At 49.1% G+C, this 17,025-nt stretch overlaps 1 protein-coding gene across 4 annotated transcripts in view; it reads right to left on the reverse strand.

The window, feature by feature from the left end:
• IQSEC3 (IQ motif and Sec7 domain ArfGEF 3) overlaps positions 1 to 17,025 on the reverse strand; it is a 125,162-nt gene that overhangs the window by 25,546 nt on the left and 82,591 nt on the right. For all 4 annotated transcript variants that reach the window (XM_038383728.2, XM_038383757.2, XM_038383736.2 and 1 more), the window contains exons 4-5: positions 8,241 to 9,334; positions 2,608 to 2,769 (exon numbers count right to left, since the gene is read on the reverse strand). In XM_038383728.2, coding sequence (XP_038239656.1) covers positions 2,608 to 2,769; positions 8,241 to 9,334 — 1,256 coding nt within the window. The remainder of the gene's footprint in view (positions 1 to 2,607; positions 2,770 to 8,240; positions 9,335 to 17,025) is intronic.

Below are 17,025 nucleotides of genomic sequence, written 5' to 3' on the forward strand. Positions count from 1 at the left end.
GGGCTACAATGCCCTTACCGCACCCCAAAGGGGAACGGGGTGCATTTGCCCCGTGATAGCAAGTCACAGAACATCTCTGTCCCTCTGTAAATGATTCTCCTTCACCTTTGTTAAATGCTTTGAAACCTATGGCTGAAAGATTCTTTGGAGGTGCCATGTGTGGTGAGGATGGTGCTCAGGTACATTAACACACCAAAATGCACATGCACTCACAGCTCTACTGACATGCGCAGTAATAATGACTTGGCATCTAATTGTATTTACACTGGGATGCATGGCACAGGCTTTGTTGTAGGAACCTTTCTCACTGAATTCTAGCACATCATTTATTTACCCAAGAGACAGATAAGAACATTGTCAGTGGGGGTTGATGCACAACCTAGGGCTAGCAGGAATTATCCACCTACTGCTATCGCAACAACCCCTCTCTCTGCACTGAAGATGGGCTTGGATTTAAAGAGGCTCTGTCTGGAGATGCAGCCCACACATTGCCTGATGGAGAAAAAGGTAATTACTTTTAATTGTGGCACTCAGCATGAAATGATTTGAGAGACCATGTGCCTCAATTACGGCTGGATCAATACACATGCAGTATATGAGACAGAAAGGCAGGATACATGGCCAAGCACCTGTGGCAATAAAATAATCCTGATATATAGCATGGCATTTATGGCTGGGATGAGCCTTGAAATTTGGACCCAAGTTTGGCTCCTGATTTGACATCTCTTCCTTCCCCAAAGTTATGGAGGGGAAGGGAATTTGGGTTTCCAGTTCAGCTCTGTTCATCACAGGCCCTAACTGTGGAATTTGAGTGTCTCACATTCGGGAGAATGGGGGAGGGGGTGCATTCTAGGTTCAGGCCCATCTCTGATTTATAACAAGATATTTAGTACAAACCTTCTGTCCCGATGGAAAGAAAGATCTAGCTGAGAGCTATGACATGTGCTGATGGATATATGGCTAAGGGCCAAGGCTGAGTTTCTCTGGAGAGTCAGTGCTGAGTGATCTTGTCTCCCACTGACTTCAGATCCTCACAGGATCAGGCTCCGAGAGAGCAGAAAGTCGCTCTTGTAGTCCTGTAGGTGGCTGTTGCTGAGGAGCAGAGCTGAGCAGACACACTGGCTCAAATCCTTCCTGCTCTCGCTGCCTTGATTCTCAGGAGAGTTTGGCTCTGGCTCTGTCCCCGGCAGTGTTGTTTGTCGTGGTCCAAGAGCGGTGCTGAGCCAGCATGCAAGCAGCGGCTGTTCCACTTCTTCTACTGGTGGAGAGGCCTCTACAGGGAGCCCTCCCCTACATGAGTGACCTGAAGGGGAATAGATCCTTCAGGGCTGGGCAGTAAAGAAAGCCCAGGGAGGGAGACCAGCACAAAGCCTGGGACCCACAGAGAAGCCAGACTTGGAGGAAAGCCTGCCCTCTCAGACGGGGCCAGAAGACCAGGTAAGACTCCTCTTGTTGCCATTCCCCATCCCAAAGTCAGGAGGCAGCAGGTGAGCAATGGCCCTGTAGACCATGGTGGGGAGAAGGGCAGGACTGGCTGGAGGCGGGTGCTGGGGAAGCACGTATGGGCCTCAAAAAACCACTAGCAAGCTCCAGCCTGAAGTGCAGGGCTGATGGAAAGGGCTCTGACTTGCAGGACCAGGAGAGAATCAGGGTCAGTGAAGCCTAGCAGAACAACCCACCAAGGGCAGCAGCTGAACAGACGTAGAAGGAGGCCTGAGACAGGCTGAGTGGGCTGGGAAACCCAACAGAAAGGCAGCTGTGCGGAGAGAGAACCTCAGCTCATGGAAGCAGATGAAACTGCACTGTTGGCCAGCCCTTGGGGATTGCAAAGGTAATAACAACCCGTTACTTAAGTGTCTGCTAGTCAAGGGTCTCCGAGCACTTCACACCCCCCACAGCTTTGGCCCCTGTATTTATTATCCCCATTTTACGGATGGATGCAGGTCAGTGACAGAGCCAGGAATGGAACCAGCTCTCCCAACTCCCCAACCTGTCCCATAACCACAAGACAGTGCCTCGCCTCCCCTTGTAACCCCGATCACCTTCCACAGAGTGCCACAGGATCTTTGACACCCGAGGAAGCCGTGGGGCCTGGTCTCCCTCTTGCTCACCCCAGTTTTATATGCCTATAAATGCAGTAACTCTGGCGGTTCTGGCTGCTGATTCACACCAGTCTGAACTCTGTCAGGCCGGGGGCTATTATGTTAATCCTAGCTGGCTGAAGGAGCTCTGGGGAAAGAGATGCTGAAAGGCCAGGACAGCGGCTGCAGCAGCACCAAAGAAAGCAGAGCTGCAGCAGCCCCTCGTGATGCAGAAAAGTATGTGTAGGGAGACAGGACAAGGAGAAGGTGGAGCACACTCTCTGGCAGGGATACAACTGGGGGGAAGGTGGGGAGGGGGAGGGGCAGGTACACTCTCAGACTGGGGGGGCAGTGCAGGGGGCACATTCCCTCAGAGTGGGGGGGCAGGGACACTGAGAAGAGGCAGAGGAGGACAGAGACAGAGTGGAGAGCACACTTATTGAAAGGGAGTTAGGAAGGGGGCAGGGCACACTCACTCAGAAGGGGAGGGCAGTTGGGGGGAGAGGGGAGGGGTCTCCGCACTTACTCCAGGACGTCCCTGTTGAACTGTTTCTTGCTGTTGCCCAGGAACTCCCCGATCATCTGGCGGCTGAGGCCCTTGCGCTGGAGCAGGAAATGTGCCACCCCGATGGGCGTGTCCGGGATGAAACCCCGAGAGATCAGGAACTGGATCCCTTTGTCTGGATTTCTGGAAGAGAAGGACAGGGACGGTGAGCCGGACACTCCCTTCGGGGAACCATTGCCTCTGGAAGGAGTCCCCTTGGGGAGTCCTTCCCCACATTCTTCCCATTAATGTGCATGATAGTGACTGGCCTGGTTGTGGGGCAGGGGCAAGGCCAGCAGCGGATCCATCCAGCCTGCGGGGGTGGGGAGCCTCACCCGGCCCCTGCCATGTCACAGGTTAAGGGGTTAAAAATGGTTCTGATTACAAGGACAGAGGCATCCATGGTACCTGTCCAGCTGGTGTGTCACTCTGTGGGGCAGCCTTGACTACTGAGACTGGGGCCTCTACAGATACTGTGAATGCACTGAAACCCTAGTTATGAGGACACAGCCTAAACAGGCCATAACCTTCCCTGCAGCCCCCAGCCCAGAGCAGCTCTGTGTGTTGTGTCAGTAAGTTTGTGTCTCTGACTGCTTATGGAGCTCTCTGAGAGTTGCACGTGTGCGACTCTGCAAGTGCTTGTGCCTGAGTGTGTGGTGTTTGTGTGCGCCTCTGCATGTGTCTTTGTATGCATGAGCATCTCTGTGATCATGTGTGTTTCTGTGCACAAATATACACAATGCGTGTCACCCATGCGTGTTTGTGTGTGTGTGCCTCTGGGTGTAGGTGTTTCTATGTGGCCCTGTGTGTGTGTGAGCGTGTCTGTGTGAGTGTGCATGGCACACAGGGGTGTACTGAAGGTTTGCATGTATCTCTTTTCTCCCTACTCCCCTGGCCCTCTGGCAGGCTGTCACTTGTGATGCGCTCTAGCAGACCGCGCTCTGGCTGTCAGTCAGATGCACAGGGGAATCAGCAAATGCTGAGATGATTTCCAAATTCCTCATGGTTCTCCAATCCAGAGTGGTTGGTGCTTCCTTGTGAAGGAGGCAAGAAAGTCCCATTTCTGTCGTTAGCCCACCGGGGAATTTTGCAAAGGCTTAATGAATGAATTTGCACAAGCAGCTTCGTGGGAGAAACAGCACAGTACACAGTAGCACATGAGTGCTTGATTCCTCCGTGACTTCCACTGCTCAGATCTACTGGGTGATTAGGGACTGTACAAACAACTCATCCGTACCCAGGATGGAACAGCATGCCAGAGAGTGCATTGTCCCTTGTAGGAGTCCCCATGGGGCATACAAGAGTGCATGTACCAGAAATATACCACGGAATTACATGAACAGAATGAGCTGAAAATTGATAAAGTGATAATCCTAATGGAAAAACAGCAACTCAGCCCATTCAGTATGCACATGGGAGTTCGGTCAAATACCCCAGCGAAAAACCCAGGCTCACTTACCCTATTAAGCGCTACTTAACACATCCTGTACATCAGGCAAAATGCACTTGCCGTGCTACCCCACAAGGCTCGTATGTCACCTCTGAAGAGTCAGTGTAAAGAACACTACCAAACACAAGCATCACAAGGGGTTATGTGTGTGTGTAGAATTCAAATTCTATAGTAAAAGGGTTTGGAAAGTGCACCCGCAAATGCACCTCTGGGGCATCTCAGCAGATGCCCAAATGCCAGGGGCTGATCTCAGCTACAGGTGTGAATTCAGAGTAATTCCACTGAAGCCAGTGGATTTACTGTGGATTTACCTCATTGTACCTGAGAGCTGAATGTGGCCTACGAATGGAGCTGTCATACCATGGATAGGATGCACAGGTTGGGGAAGCGGTGTGGGGGGAGAAGGATGGTGCAGGAGAATAATCAGGAAGACGTAAAATAAAGTACCCCTCTCCACCCCTCGTCTCCCTTTAATTTACATTTCACCATTCCCACACTCCCTTGGCTGCAACTAGAAGATATGATGTACACACTCGAAACTCCCATTAACTAAAACAGGAGCTTTCCCCCTGCTTTTGCCAGGGGCAGAATTTGTTCCCCATAAAATACCAATAGGTATGATGCATTCTCAACTAGCACAATGACTGAATGCCACACAACTGAATATTGTGCTCTGTGCCCCTTATCTTCATTTATTTTATCCACGTTATGTATCTTACATCTCCACTTACATCACTTCTAACTTTGGTCCCTGGAGTTCTCCTCCGTCCCTGAGAAGCTAAGCCTGGCTGTGGGATTTCTACAGTCTTGCTGGCTTTCTCTCCACCTACGCAGCTAGCTGCCCACACACAAACACAGTTTTTAGAGCAACACTGCATCATAAGGTACTCTCCGGTCCAGGAATTCCACTCCTTTGCTGTGGAGTGTGGACTGGGTAAAGTGCCACAGGATAAATGCAATCACTACGTTCCCAGTTCCAATCCACAATATCGCTTGCTGAAAACTCAGATGGGGACTAAATAGCACAGTGAGATTGCTAATAGACAGTGGAGGCTTTCACTTTTCAGTCAGGCCAATGGTGACCAAACATCAATACTGTTCGATGGCACTCTGTGAAATGGGTTTGTTGGACTCAGTCTAGTTTCTAGTGGGCAATGTCCACATCACTATAAATACCAATCAAGTGGTCTCTTTGCTGGAAGTCTCAGTAGGGAGGCTACGGACTGCATGGGCTATATGAATTGAACTGCCTTCTCAGCCCCAGAGACATACCTCTTTGGGGCTCACTGGTGTGTCTCTGCAGAAGAAGCTTGTCTTACTGCTGCTCTTTCTGCACAAGTGCTGGGGATAAACAGAAGACTTCACTCTCCCAGACTGACAAGCTGGTACCTTTCCTCTTCCCAGCTATTCAGCCCCCAACTAAAACCTCTCCAACGCATCATCAAGGATCTACAACCTATCCTGAAGGACGAGCCATCACTCTCACAGATCTTGGGAGACAGACCAGTCCTTGCTTACAGACAGCCCCCCAATCTGAAGCAAATACTCACCAGCAACCACACACCACACAACAGAACCACTAACCCAGGAACCTATCCTTGCAACAAAGCCCGTTGCCAACTCTGTCCACATATCTATTCAGGGGATACCATCATAGGGCCTAATCACATCAGCCACACTATCAGAGGCTCGTTCAGCTGCGCATCTACCAATGTGATATATGCCATCATGTTCCAGCAATGCCCCTCTGCCATGTACATTGGCCAAACTGGACAGTCTCTACGTAAAAGAATGAATGGACACAAATCAGATGTCAAGAATTATAACATTCAAAAACCAGTTGGAGAACACTTCAATCTCTCTGGTCACTCGATCACAGACCTAAGAGTGCCTATACTTCAACAAAAAAGCTTCAAAAACAGACTCCAACGAGAGACTGCTGAATTGGAATTAATTTGCAAACTGGATACAATTAACTTAGGCTTGAATAGAGACTGGGAATGGATGAGTCATTACACAAAGTAAAACTATTTCCCCATGGTATTTCTCCCTCCCACCCCACCCCCCACTGTTCCTCTGATATTCTTGTTAACTGCTGGAATTAGCCTACCTTGCTTGTCACCATGAAAGGTTTTCCTCCTCCCCCCCCCCCCCCCCCCCCCCCCCGCTGCTGGTGATGGCTTATCTTAAGTGATCACTCTCCTTACAGTGTGTATGATAAACCCATTGTTTCATGTTCTCTGTGTGTGTGTATATAAATCTCTCCTCTCTTTTTTCCACCAAATGCATCCGATGAAGTGAGCTGTAGCTCACGAAAGCTTATGCTCTAATAAATTTGTTAGTCTCTAAGATGCCACAAGTACTCCTTTTCTTTTTCTGAAAAAACTGACTCTAACAAGTGACGGACATGAGACTGGTCACAAGAGGGTGGAAGGCATGGCCAGGAGAATGTGGTTCTGAATGATGTGTATTTGACATGACTCCAGCCACACAGAGACCAAAGAGATTTGCTAAGTCTGGGTCAGCAAGTGGAAGAAGATCAAAGCAGTCAACAAGCTGCTGATTCATCATGTGTGCATCAGTCAACCTGACTGCAGGAGTCACAGGGAAAAAACATTCACGCCCCTGCATTACCATCAGCTCAGTGTTCATATCAGCTACATACACAATTGGAGCCAGAGGAAGACAGATTGGTGCAGGCACAGTTGCCAGGCATGTCTGAGAATATTTAAACATTTAGCTTGCAAAAAGCTGAGCACTGAGTCTATCTTCAATAAAACACCCATTCAGACCCAAACAGGCCTGAGGCCTGTCTCTGTAAAACAACTGGGCAGACCTGAGCCTGTCCCCTGCGTAACCAGATCTGTGTGCCACAAACCCACCTCCAGTGTCCGTCCTCTCTGTGCTCCAGTCTCCACATGACTGCCAGCCAGACCTGAGTTCACCCCAAGCCTCTTTCTGATAGAACATGTTCAGACTTGTTCATGTTCCATTCCCATCTCAGGTAAAATGTCCACCCACATCTGTGTGTGCCCCCAAATCTGTCTCAGGGTAAAATGCCCATCCAGAACCAGGCCCAACCCTATCTGGTAAACACCCAAAAGATGTGGGTGTGCTTTGAGACCATCTCAATAAAGCACTTATCCAGATCCTTTTGTCCTCAAATCACTGACTTCATAATTCACATATCCAATCCACGTGCATCACTCACTCGTCTCCTATCCAGGACTGCATGTACCCCATAAAAAGGCCCATCTTAATGTGTGTGTGCAAAATTTCCCCCTAGTATGCAGCCTGGGCTTGCCTCAGAAATCATTCTGCTAACGTCATCGTCCAGGGACTGGAATGAATAGCAAGTGAAGAGTGACATTATCAAATTGTGAAAGGGCAAAGAACTGTATTTTCCAGGGTTCGTTGCAGTCAAGAGAGTCTCACCTAGAGGCAATGAGCAAACCCAAAGTTCCTCATAGAGCCTCAGTCACGTTCCGCAAATCCAAGGTACATGACCTTCCACATTACCTATTCTGATGCAAATCTCTAGGCTGCTCTGCCTTTGCTTTCACACCGACAGCTTTTTTCACAGGGCATTATTCTGAGCTGTGCGATAGATTGTGATGACTAAATTGGATCTGTCAGGTGAAAAATTCTCCCAAAAATACTGAAGGAAAACAGCAGCTGGAGCACCCACCCTGAGCTAGTTAAGCTCTCGGCACTCTAAACACAAGGCCTGGGTTCAGTTCTCATTCAGAAAAGCCTCACAGTGAGTAACCAGGGCTTGGGGACAACCCCAACCCAAGAGTGCCCTGTTGTCACTAATGAGAGGAGGCCTGTGTCCCATCCCCAGCTGGACAATCCCCTCATCTGGCCAATGGCCAGGGTTCAGTCTTCAGCATTCTGGACAGTAACCATGGGGTTTTAGGTTCACTCCCCAGCTATGGTGGAGTATCAGGACAGCAACCAGAGAACCTACGTTCACTACTCGCAGGGCAAAGCCCCTGCACTGTAGACTGGGGACCTGAGTTTAGTCCCCAGGAGGTTGCACCCTGGAACATAAACGAGTTACAACTAGGGATGATTCTAGCCCAATACCATTTTATAGCTTCTTATTGTCATTAATGGAGAAAGCCATGTGAGATTACAGGATTTAGTCCCATTAGCCACTTACATGTTAAAGAGGTTCAGCCCAATGCGGTAGAGCCGCTTCCTTATGGTGTCTGTGGAAAGTGTGGGAGACTTGCAGCTGGCTGGATTCTCACAGTGGTACCGCGGGAGGCTCAGAATCATGGCCTGCAGCGCTTCCTTAGAAGATACCTCCGATGCCGACTTGGCTGATGTGGAGGTGCTGCTGCTGCTGAGCTGCTCTGAGTTGTCTGCATTTTCAGACTCAGAGCCCTTGCCCTGCCCGGTCTCATTGTTCGAGTCAAACTGGAGTTTCTGCACCACCATTTGTCCTTGTTCCATCACCCCTCCCTCCAAACCGTTGGTGTTAACATTCACCTCGGTGAAGTTGCGACTGTTCTGGAGGACCCTGGAGTCTGGCAGCCCTTCCAGGGAAGCCTGGGACTTTTTGTCTTCCTTTTCCCCATCCCCTGGGCTTTCTTCAATTCTGGCAGCTTGAGAGAGCCCAGCCTGGGCACTGCTGCCAAGACAGTTCGCCATGGACACAGAGGTAGAAGAAGAGACTGAGATATTCTTGTTGTCAATCTGGACCGTGACATCCCGGAAGGCCATCATGAGGGTGCTGCTGCTCTTGGGCAAAGTATCTGGCAGCAGTCCCTCCTCCTTCTCTTGCTCTTTCAGTTCAGCTTCCAAGCCCTGGTTCGGCTGCATTGAGCTGGCGCTGAAGGTCTCTCTGATCTGGTATGAGCTGCCATCTTGAAGGGAACACATGGTCTTCAGGCTCCATGTACTGAGGGCGTCATCAATAGACTTGGCCAGGGACTGAACCTGCTCTGTGAAAGAGTCCTCCAATTCAGTCAGGGCCCCGCTGATGGTGACTGGCAAAGATGGGGACCTCACCAAGGGGATGCCCACAAAGTTGTACCCTTCCATCAGGGCTTTATCAGCAGAGAAGCTTTCAGAGTTCTGGACCCGGACTTTTCTTAGTGAGATTCGGCGGGGCATGCGGCTCTCCAGCAGGGAGTTCCGGATCTTCTCAAAGTTTTTGCTGAGTTGGTATTGGCGGAAGGCAGTCTGGATGGTGCAGGCTGCCCTGCGAGAGACCAGGTGCCCTCCGTATTTGTGTTCTAGCATTTCGATCTGAAACACACACAAACAAGATTTTTTAATTGACTTTTGAAGGCTGTCCATGACCCCAGTTTATACATTGATTAGTTGGAGGTCCCCTGAGTGTAACTGCTAATACCCCATTAGCCTTTTTCTACACTGCGGTGCCCTGGGGATGTCTGCTGGGATTGGAACAGAAGGGGGTCTCTCACAGCAGTGCCCTGGCCATGCCTGCTGGAGCAGTGACAGTGTCGGCTTCCTCAAAGCTGTGCCTTGGGAATGCCAGCTGGGTTATCCGCTGTGTGAGCTTCCTCACCGCTGTGTCCTGGCAAAACACCAGCAGTGTGAGCTTCCTCATGGCCATGGCCTGGGAAAGCCAGCTGAGACACTGGCACTGTGAACTGTGTACAATGCTGCCCTGAGAACAGGACACCAGCCTGTGAAATTCTTTGGAGTTGAGTCTTGTCAATGCAAGTACAGCACTCCAGCAGTGTGACCCTCCCAAAGCTCCATTAACACTTCTACATACCTAAGCTACCTCAGCAAAGTGCCTCTAGAGAAATGGGAAATCACTGAGAACAAGAAAAAAACTAAGGAATTTTAACTGTTAAACTAGGGCTCAGATTAAAAACTATGGACCTAATCCTGTGAACGACTGTCCTCAACTTCCACAGAAGTCAATAGGCGTTGAGGTTGCTCAGCATGTGACAAGAAGTGCTCTGCATCTCTCAGGGTCACACCCCTATCTAAGCTCCACTCTTTGGCCCAGTGCACTTTGTGTTTTTCAGGTACCAACCAAACAAATGAAAACAACTCAGGGAGAAAAAGAAAACTGGTCTGAAAGCTGAGAAACTTTCATTTTAAAGGACAAGAAAAGTTAAGAATAAATGGCAGGAGACTCTAGACTATGCAATACTATCAGAGGCTCGTTCACCTGCGCATCTACCAATGTGATATATGCCATCATGTGCCAGCAATGCCCCTCTGCCATGTACATTGGCCAAACTGGACAGTCTCTACGTAAAAGAATGAATGGACACAAATCAGACGTCAAGAATTATAACATTCAAAAACCAGTTGGAGAACACTTCAATCTCTCTGGTCACTCGATCACAGACCTAAGAGTGCCTATACTTCAACAAAAAAGCTTCAAAAACAGACTCCAACGAGAGACTGCTGAATTGGAATTAATTTGCAAACTGGATACAATTAACTTAGGCTTGAATAGAGACTGGGAATGGATGAGTCATTACACAAAGTAAAACTATTTCCCCATGGTATTTCTCCCTCCCCCCCCCACTGTTCCTCTGATATTCTTAAAAAGAAAAGGAGTACTTGTGGCACCTTAGAGACTGCTGGAATTAGCCTACCTTGCTTGTCACCATGAAAGGTTTTCCTCCTTTCCCCCCCCTGCTGCTGGTGATGGCTTATCTTAAGTGATCACTCTCCTTACAGTGTGTATGATAAACCCATTGTTTCATGTTCTCTGTGTGTGTGTATATAAATCTCTCCTCTGCTTTTTCCACCAAATGCATCCGATGAAGTGAGCTGTAGCTCACGAAAGCTTATGCTCTAATAAATTTGTTAGTCTCTAAGGTGCCACGGGTACTCCTTTTCTTTGAGCTGCTAAACACTCTCTCTCTCTCTCTCTCTCTCTCTCTCTCTCACACACACACACACACACACACACACACACACACACACACACACACACACACACACACACACACACACAGAGCTAGGAGACATGACAATATTAGAGCAAACCACTAGGCCTACACTGGGCACTTCATTATGGTTTTCTGTGCCACAGTCTGGCCAGTTCCCCACATGAACCCAAAGGCTGTTTCCTTTTCCCAGTCCTCACTTCGTTTTTGCTCTGCAAGTGAAGCCCAAGACATGTGCCAGAGGAGGATGCTGTCTGTCTGCTTCATACATCACCCCAGCCTCAGTCCCAGTGAGTGACCAATAGAGGACAATGTAGGAGGGATGAAAATGAGGGATGATGATGCTGAGGGAAGCAGAAAGGACAAACCCTAATTATCCCCATTGAGATGTGGCTAAACTGCTGAGCCTGGCAGGTCCCTTCCCGTGTCTGATAAAGGACTTTATTCTGCACAGCGCTCGTACAGAGTGGGGTGTGTGTGAGAGAGAGTGAGAATGCCAGGTAGAAATGAGGCGCAGGACAGGGAGCACAGGCAGGCTCAATCCTGCATTAACAAGTGAGCTGTTGCATGACCACCAAATTATTTCTGCCTATTAACAGGATCAAGGCAAAGAGGGGAGCACATGGTTAATTGCCTTATATCCAGAGGACAGGCCCTTTCTCAGACACACCGTGTCCGCTTGCACTGCACACCTTTCTGGTCCCACGGTTTCAAGAGTAGGTGTGCAAAGACCTTGAGGTTTATTACATGCTCACTGTGGACAGGACCAGATTCAAGCATAGGCAGACTATGCCTGTATCTAGGGTTCCAACTCCTGGAGTCATGTGATTGCATCAGAATCTCAGCTTTCTTTTCTTTTCAGTAGATTTCTGGACCTCACAGCTGCAAAGCTAACCTTCAGAAAGCGAACCAAGTGCCTGCCTGCGTCTGCAGAGAGCCTGGAACAACAGCTTTAAGAATTGCCCCATGCAAGTCAGTAAGCGATTAATTCCAAGATCTACTGTTGTGAGAATGAGAGGGGCTTTTGTACATGCCACCTCAGGAGATGACTCTGTGCGTGGCAGGTGGAGAATGCTACGGGCCCAGCCCTCCACCCCTACAGATACACCCCAGCTTCTGGGTTAAGTACTAAGGTACCGATTACTGCCACCCCTCACCTTTCCAGGGTAAATAACGGCCCCAGCTAAAGTGCAGTGACAGACCTAGCCCTGAGCCCTTGCTCAGACTTGTCCTGGAACATACCAGCTTTGCACATCCTGCTGCTCACCATGTAAGTAAGTACCTGCCGAATCAAGGTCAAAGTACCTTCAGACCATTTATCCCCATAAAGAGATTGTGGAGCCAGCTGTAATGACAATAGGACTTGTCAATAGTCTTAGTAGATGAACAAGGCCTCTGTTTGCCCCTGGGGTATTTTGGGCTGGCCCCGGGGTGCAGGGAAAAGCAGAGGGTTGGGGGCAAGGAGGAGATGCTCTCCAAGACTTATCACACCCTGAGCTCACCCACCCTGCCCCCACCAAACTTAAATTTCAGCATACGATCAGGGCTTTCCCTTTCTACATCTTCAAAACAGGGGAGGGGGTGCGGGACAGTCTCCTTTTACAGCTCCCACACCTCCATGAGCAATTAGGACCTATCCCTTCCCCATCTTCCTCTGTAAGCAAGGCTCATTTAAATATATGCCCATTATAAACCCTCACTTGTGCAGGCACAGCCCAACCAGCTGTAATTGGGAATTGACTGAGTGTCCTGGGTACCACAGCCTGGCATAACAACAAGGAGGCTACTCCTGTTGTGGGGGAGGGGAGTGGGGGAAGCAGCTATTTGAGAGAAGAGATAATAATAAAGTACAAAACCCAGCAGAACCAGGGGAAGCAGCAGCCTGGTAGTTATCCAAGGTTTCTAAGGAAGTGACAGCCATTCAGGAAGTGTAAATCTCATATGCTCCATCCTTATTAGAGGCCAGGATGAGATGTAATTGCTGATCTGAAATAAAAGGCAGATTCCTGCCAAGCAGAGGCCAGTTTCTGAATAGCAGAGTTTGATGGCATTGGTTCTCAGTGGGAGAGGCGGAAGCTGTCTAAGAGTTCAAAAGAATGGGCCACTGGCAACCCAGTTACTGCAATGCCTGGCACTCTATGAACCCCTACAAGCTGTTAGGGAAATTAACGGTAAAGGGTATTCCCAATCTATGCTGCTTCCTAAAGGCCCTGCTAAGAGCTCTCAAATGCAGGCCAAGCTATCAGAATACTGAGTATTTTCACAGAACTTTCTACCCAAGGAGCCCAAAGGGCTTTACAAAGGAGGATCAGTATCATGAGCCCCATTTTGAAGATGGTGAAACTGAGACACGGAGACTTACACACGGTCATATGAGTTGCATAGCAAAGCCCCATGTCTCCTGACTCCCAGTTCTGCACCTTGCCCACTGGGCCATGCCGCCACTCTACTTCAATTGGACTAAATCTCTCTCTCTCTCCCCCCTCCTCCTCTCCCCCCTTCAGGAGCCTGCAGCTCAGTGATTTCCTGAAGTCTGCAGTATTCACATTTGCCACTGGACCGATTTAAGGATTTGACACAGTCAGGGGCCCATTCCCCTCCTCTCGCAAGGGGGAAAGGGCATCCATTAGCACTCCACAGCAGCAGGAGCTTATGGAGATGTATGTCTGGCTTGGTGGAGGAACCTTCTCCTTCCACTTGGGAGATGAGAAAGGGCAGATGTGATTGCCCTTCTCTCACTTCTCCTAAGCCTTGTGAATCACAAGTAATTGCCTACTTAGAACTATTCTTCTCTGGGGAGTGATCCTGCAGCCAGTGTCAAAGGAATTGAAAAGCAGGAGGGAGGAATTAAAAAGAATAATTAGCTTAATACATTTCTGGCCCTCGAGGCAAGCACCCAGTCCTGATTTAGGCCCTGTGGCTCAATCAGAAACACCTGGGAAATCCCTCTAGCCAGGAGGGATTGTGCAGAGATGGGAGTTTTTACAAGCCCAGCCCCAGACAAACCCCAGTGCCTGGCCAGGATGACATTGTATTTGAGATACAACCCCTGCTGCAGCGTTACCTACAGCATGTTCAGGCAAAAACAAATACACCACTTCTCCAGAAGCAATGGGCCTGATGTTGATATCACTTAATAGCAGTTTTCCCCACTGGTGTCCAAGGAGTTACCTCCTATTTTACAACTGTGGTAGTGAAAGGAGAATCAGGCCCAATGACTGCATTTTAGCTGCCCAGGGCAGGATAATATATCGGATGTAAAAAAAAGAAAAGAAAGCTGGGAACCCCTAAAGTGCCTTTCTTACTAGTTTCAGAGTAGCAGCCGTGTTAGTCTGTAGTTGCAAAAAGAAAAGACGTACTTGTGGCACCTTAGAGACTAACAAATTTATTTGAGCATAAGCTTTCGTGAGCTACAGCTCACTTTATCCGACGCATGTGAGCTGTAGCTCACGAAAGCTTATGCTCAAATAAATTTGTTAGTCTCTAAGGTGCCACAAGTACTCCTTTTCTTTTTTCTTACTAGTGTTCTGCATGCATCCCCCACTCCCAGACCTTTTTCATTAGCCCCTCACAATGAATGGACAGAATTGTATTAAGGGTCCCTGTGGTGATGGGGTGGTGTTCTTCATACACAGGGCATGCTCCAACTCCCATCGCCTGGTTGGGCATTAGAGGGGGTGATGTGCTAGTGGAGATGCTGCCCTTCATACTTTGGACATGCTCCATTTCCCAGCCCAATGCAAAGTCAGCTGATGACATACCATGCTTCAGCACCTGAGCTAACTACATCATCCAACGTCCCATTGTGGTCTTAAGGGGCTTGCTGCTGCCCCAAATAACCTGACATGCTCCATCTCATGGTATAGAGAGCTGTGCCCTCAGAGGCAGCCAGCCAGCCTTCATTTCTGGTCATGATCCATTCATCAACACGCCAGCATGGCATCAGGAGGCACGGGGCTGCTGCAGGTGATCTGCTTTATATCCTGGAAATGCACTACCTCCTACTTCTCCAATATGGGGCATTATGCTGCCAATAGGTATTTTCCTTTGTAACGTATATGCAATCATCTCCCGAAAGCTAAATTGGGCTTGAGGTACTTTGAAGCACCTTCTTCCATCATTTTGAAATAAAGAACAAAACTAAAGTAGAGCATGAAGATGCTATGATTAGGTGGATTGTTGTGGCAGTGTGAGAAAATCAGCCTCTGAGGGCCCAGTTCTGCCACCTATACTTGCACTGAGTAGTACCTTACCAGACAGGAAGTCTCATTTAAATCAGTGGCATGACTCATGGAGTAAGGCACTACTCAGGATGAGTGAGAGTGGCCGAATCTGGCCTGAATTGATATCTTCCTTATTCCAGGAAAAGCGCCTCCTCCAGGACAGGACTAGGGTCTACTAAGGAAAGCCAAGAACAGAATGAACATGGATACTGCAATCTCCCTCACCGTGGGGAAAGATGTGTCTGCCTATGGCAGGCCTAAGGTCCATGGAAGGTCAGTGCTGAGAGGAACCAGAATTGAATGAACGTGGGGATAGACTCTCCCTCTGTCTCGGATCCCTCCGGGGCTGGTTTGGGCTATCCTCAAAAAGCAGTGTTTGGGAGCCCATGGTTAAATGGATTTAGAATTAAGAGATCATGGGCCAGATCCTCAACTGGTATAAATCAATGAAGTTTCATGACTTGAACAGGGCTATGCCAATCTACACAAGCGGAGGACCACAATAAGTATATGCCATGTTTGTTGGTGAAGCTTGCTAGTTAACATCTGTCTTTCCCTTGCCCGCTGTGAAACACAGCTAGAGTTGTAAATACAGCTCTCCATAAAGACTCAGAGACCCAAGTCCTTTTTGCTGCTCAGTATTTGGGTGGGTCATTAATTGGACCTTTATGCTTGGGGGCGTCAGAAGCATCTTGTATGAATTGGAAGGAAGAGCTCCCTGCAGCAGCTTCTTGGGGGTAAACCTGGTTAGATTTAACTTTCATTTTCTAAACGGCTCCTGGGAGGAAAGGGAGAAAGGTCCCTCTGCAACTGCGTCTGAAGCTGAAATAATTTGCCCATCACTGCTTAAAAATCATTGTTCTACCACTGAGCATAATCCAGGCAGAGTGTGTCACTGACGCTTGTTCAGCCTCCTGGTCTGCAGGACCTGTGCACGAAGCAGCCTCCAGTAGAGCTGCATCCCATGAAAAGGACAGAAACGTTCCTCTTAGAGTGGGGCTTTTTTAATAGCAAATCTGCTGTGTTTTAATTGGCAGCGACACACTGCGTGTGAGGGGCGACGTTTCTTCTCACTGGCTATGAGGTGGCACCCCAGCATCCCCTGCTGAGAGGAAGATGTGGCGATCCAGCTAGATGTGACTGGACTGAACTCTGGAGCTAGGCTAGAGCCATAGGCATAGACAAAAAGGCTGCTGATTTGTGAGAGTCGTCTTCTCTCAGTCTGGTAAGTCTGCCTATCTCAAGAGCATCCATCACCATATTGCTGCTGCTATTAGTGATATACTGACAATGTGCTTGGCGCTGTACAGGACCCAAATAAAGACAGTCCCTGCCCCAAAGAACTGACAGTCCAAAGGCTCTATGTGAAGGCAGAACAGAGCTGTGGAAACTCCTCTGGATAAAAGTTACCCCCCTGCTCTCAGAACTCCCCAGAGCGTGCTTCTCCCCCTGAACCAGGAGAGACCCTGATCTTCTGGGATGCCTATAGCAGCATGTGCTCACAACATTTCCTGGGGGGCTCTGCAGCCCTCCACTGCCTGCAAGCTCTCTTTAAAGCTAAAGTCAGGTTTGAGTAGCTGGGTCCATTCTGAACTGTGGAATGTGGGGGGGGGGACAGCAGAGCCCAAGGGGTTTAGGTGAGGTGATGTCCTGGCCAGGCGGGAGGAAGCTAGATGAGACCCTCACATGTTCCTTCTTCTATAGTCCCTGCACAATGTAGGGGCTAGGCCTGGTCTGTGGAGAGGGCACAGTATGGTCACAGAAACCAGGCTAGCACATTCACAGAGAAATGGCCCCCCGTGGTGTGAATGTGGCCCCACCCTCCCCATTCCCC

Source organism: Dermochelys coriacea, chromosome 1, assembly GCF_009764565.3.
Source record: "Dermochelys coriacea isolate rDerCor1 chromosome 1, rDerCor1.pri.v4, whole genome shotgun sequence".
NCBI classification, from domain to species: Eukaryota; Metazoa; Chordata; order Testudines; family Dermochelyidae; genus Dermochelys; species Dermochelys coriacea.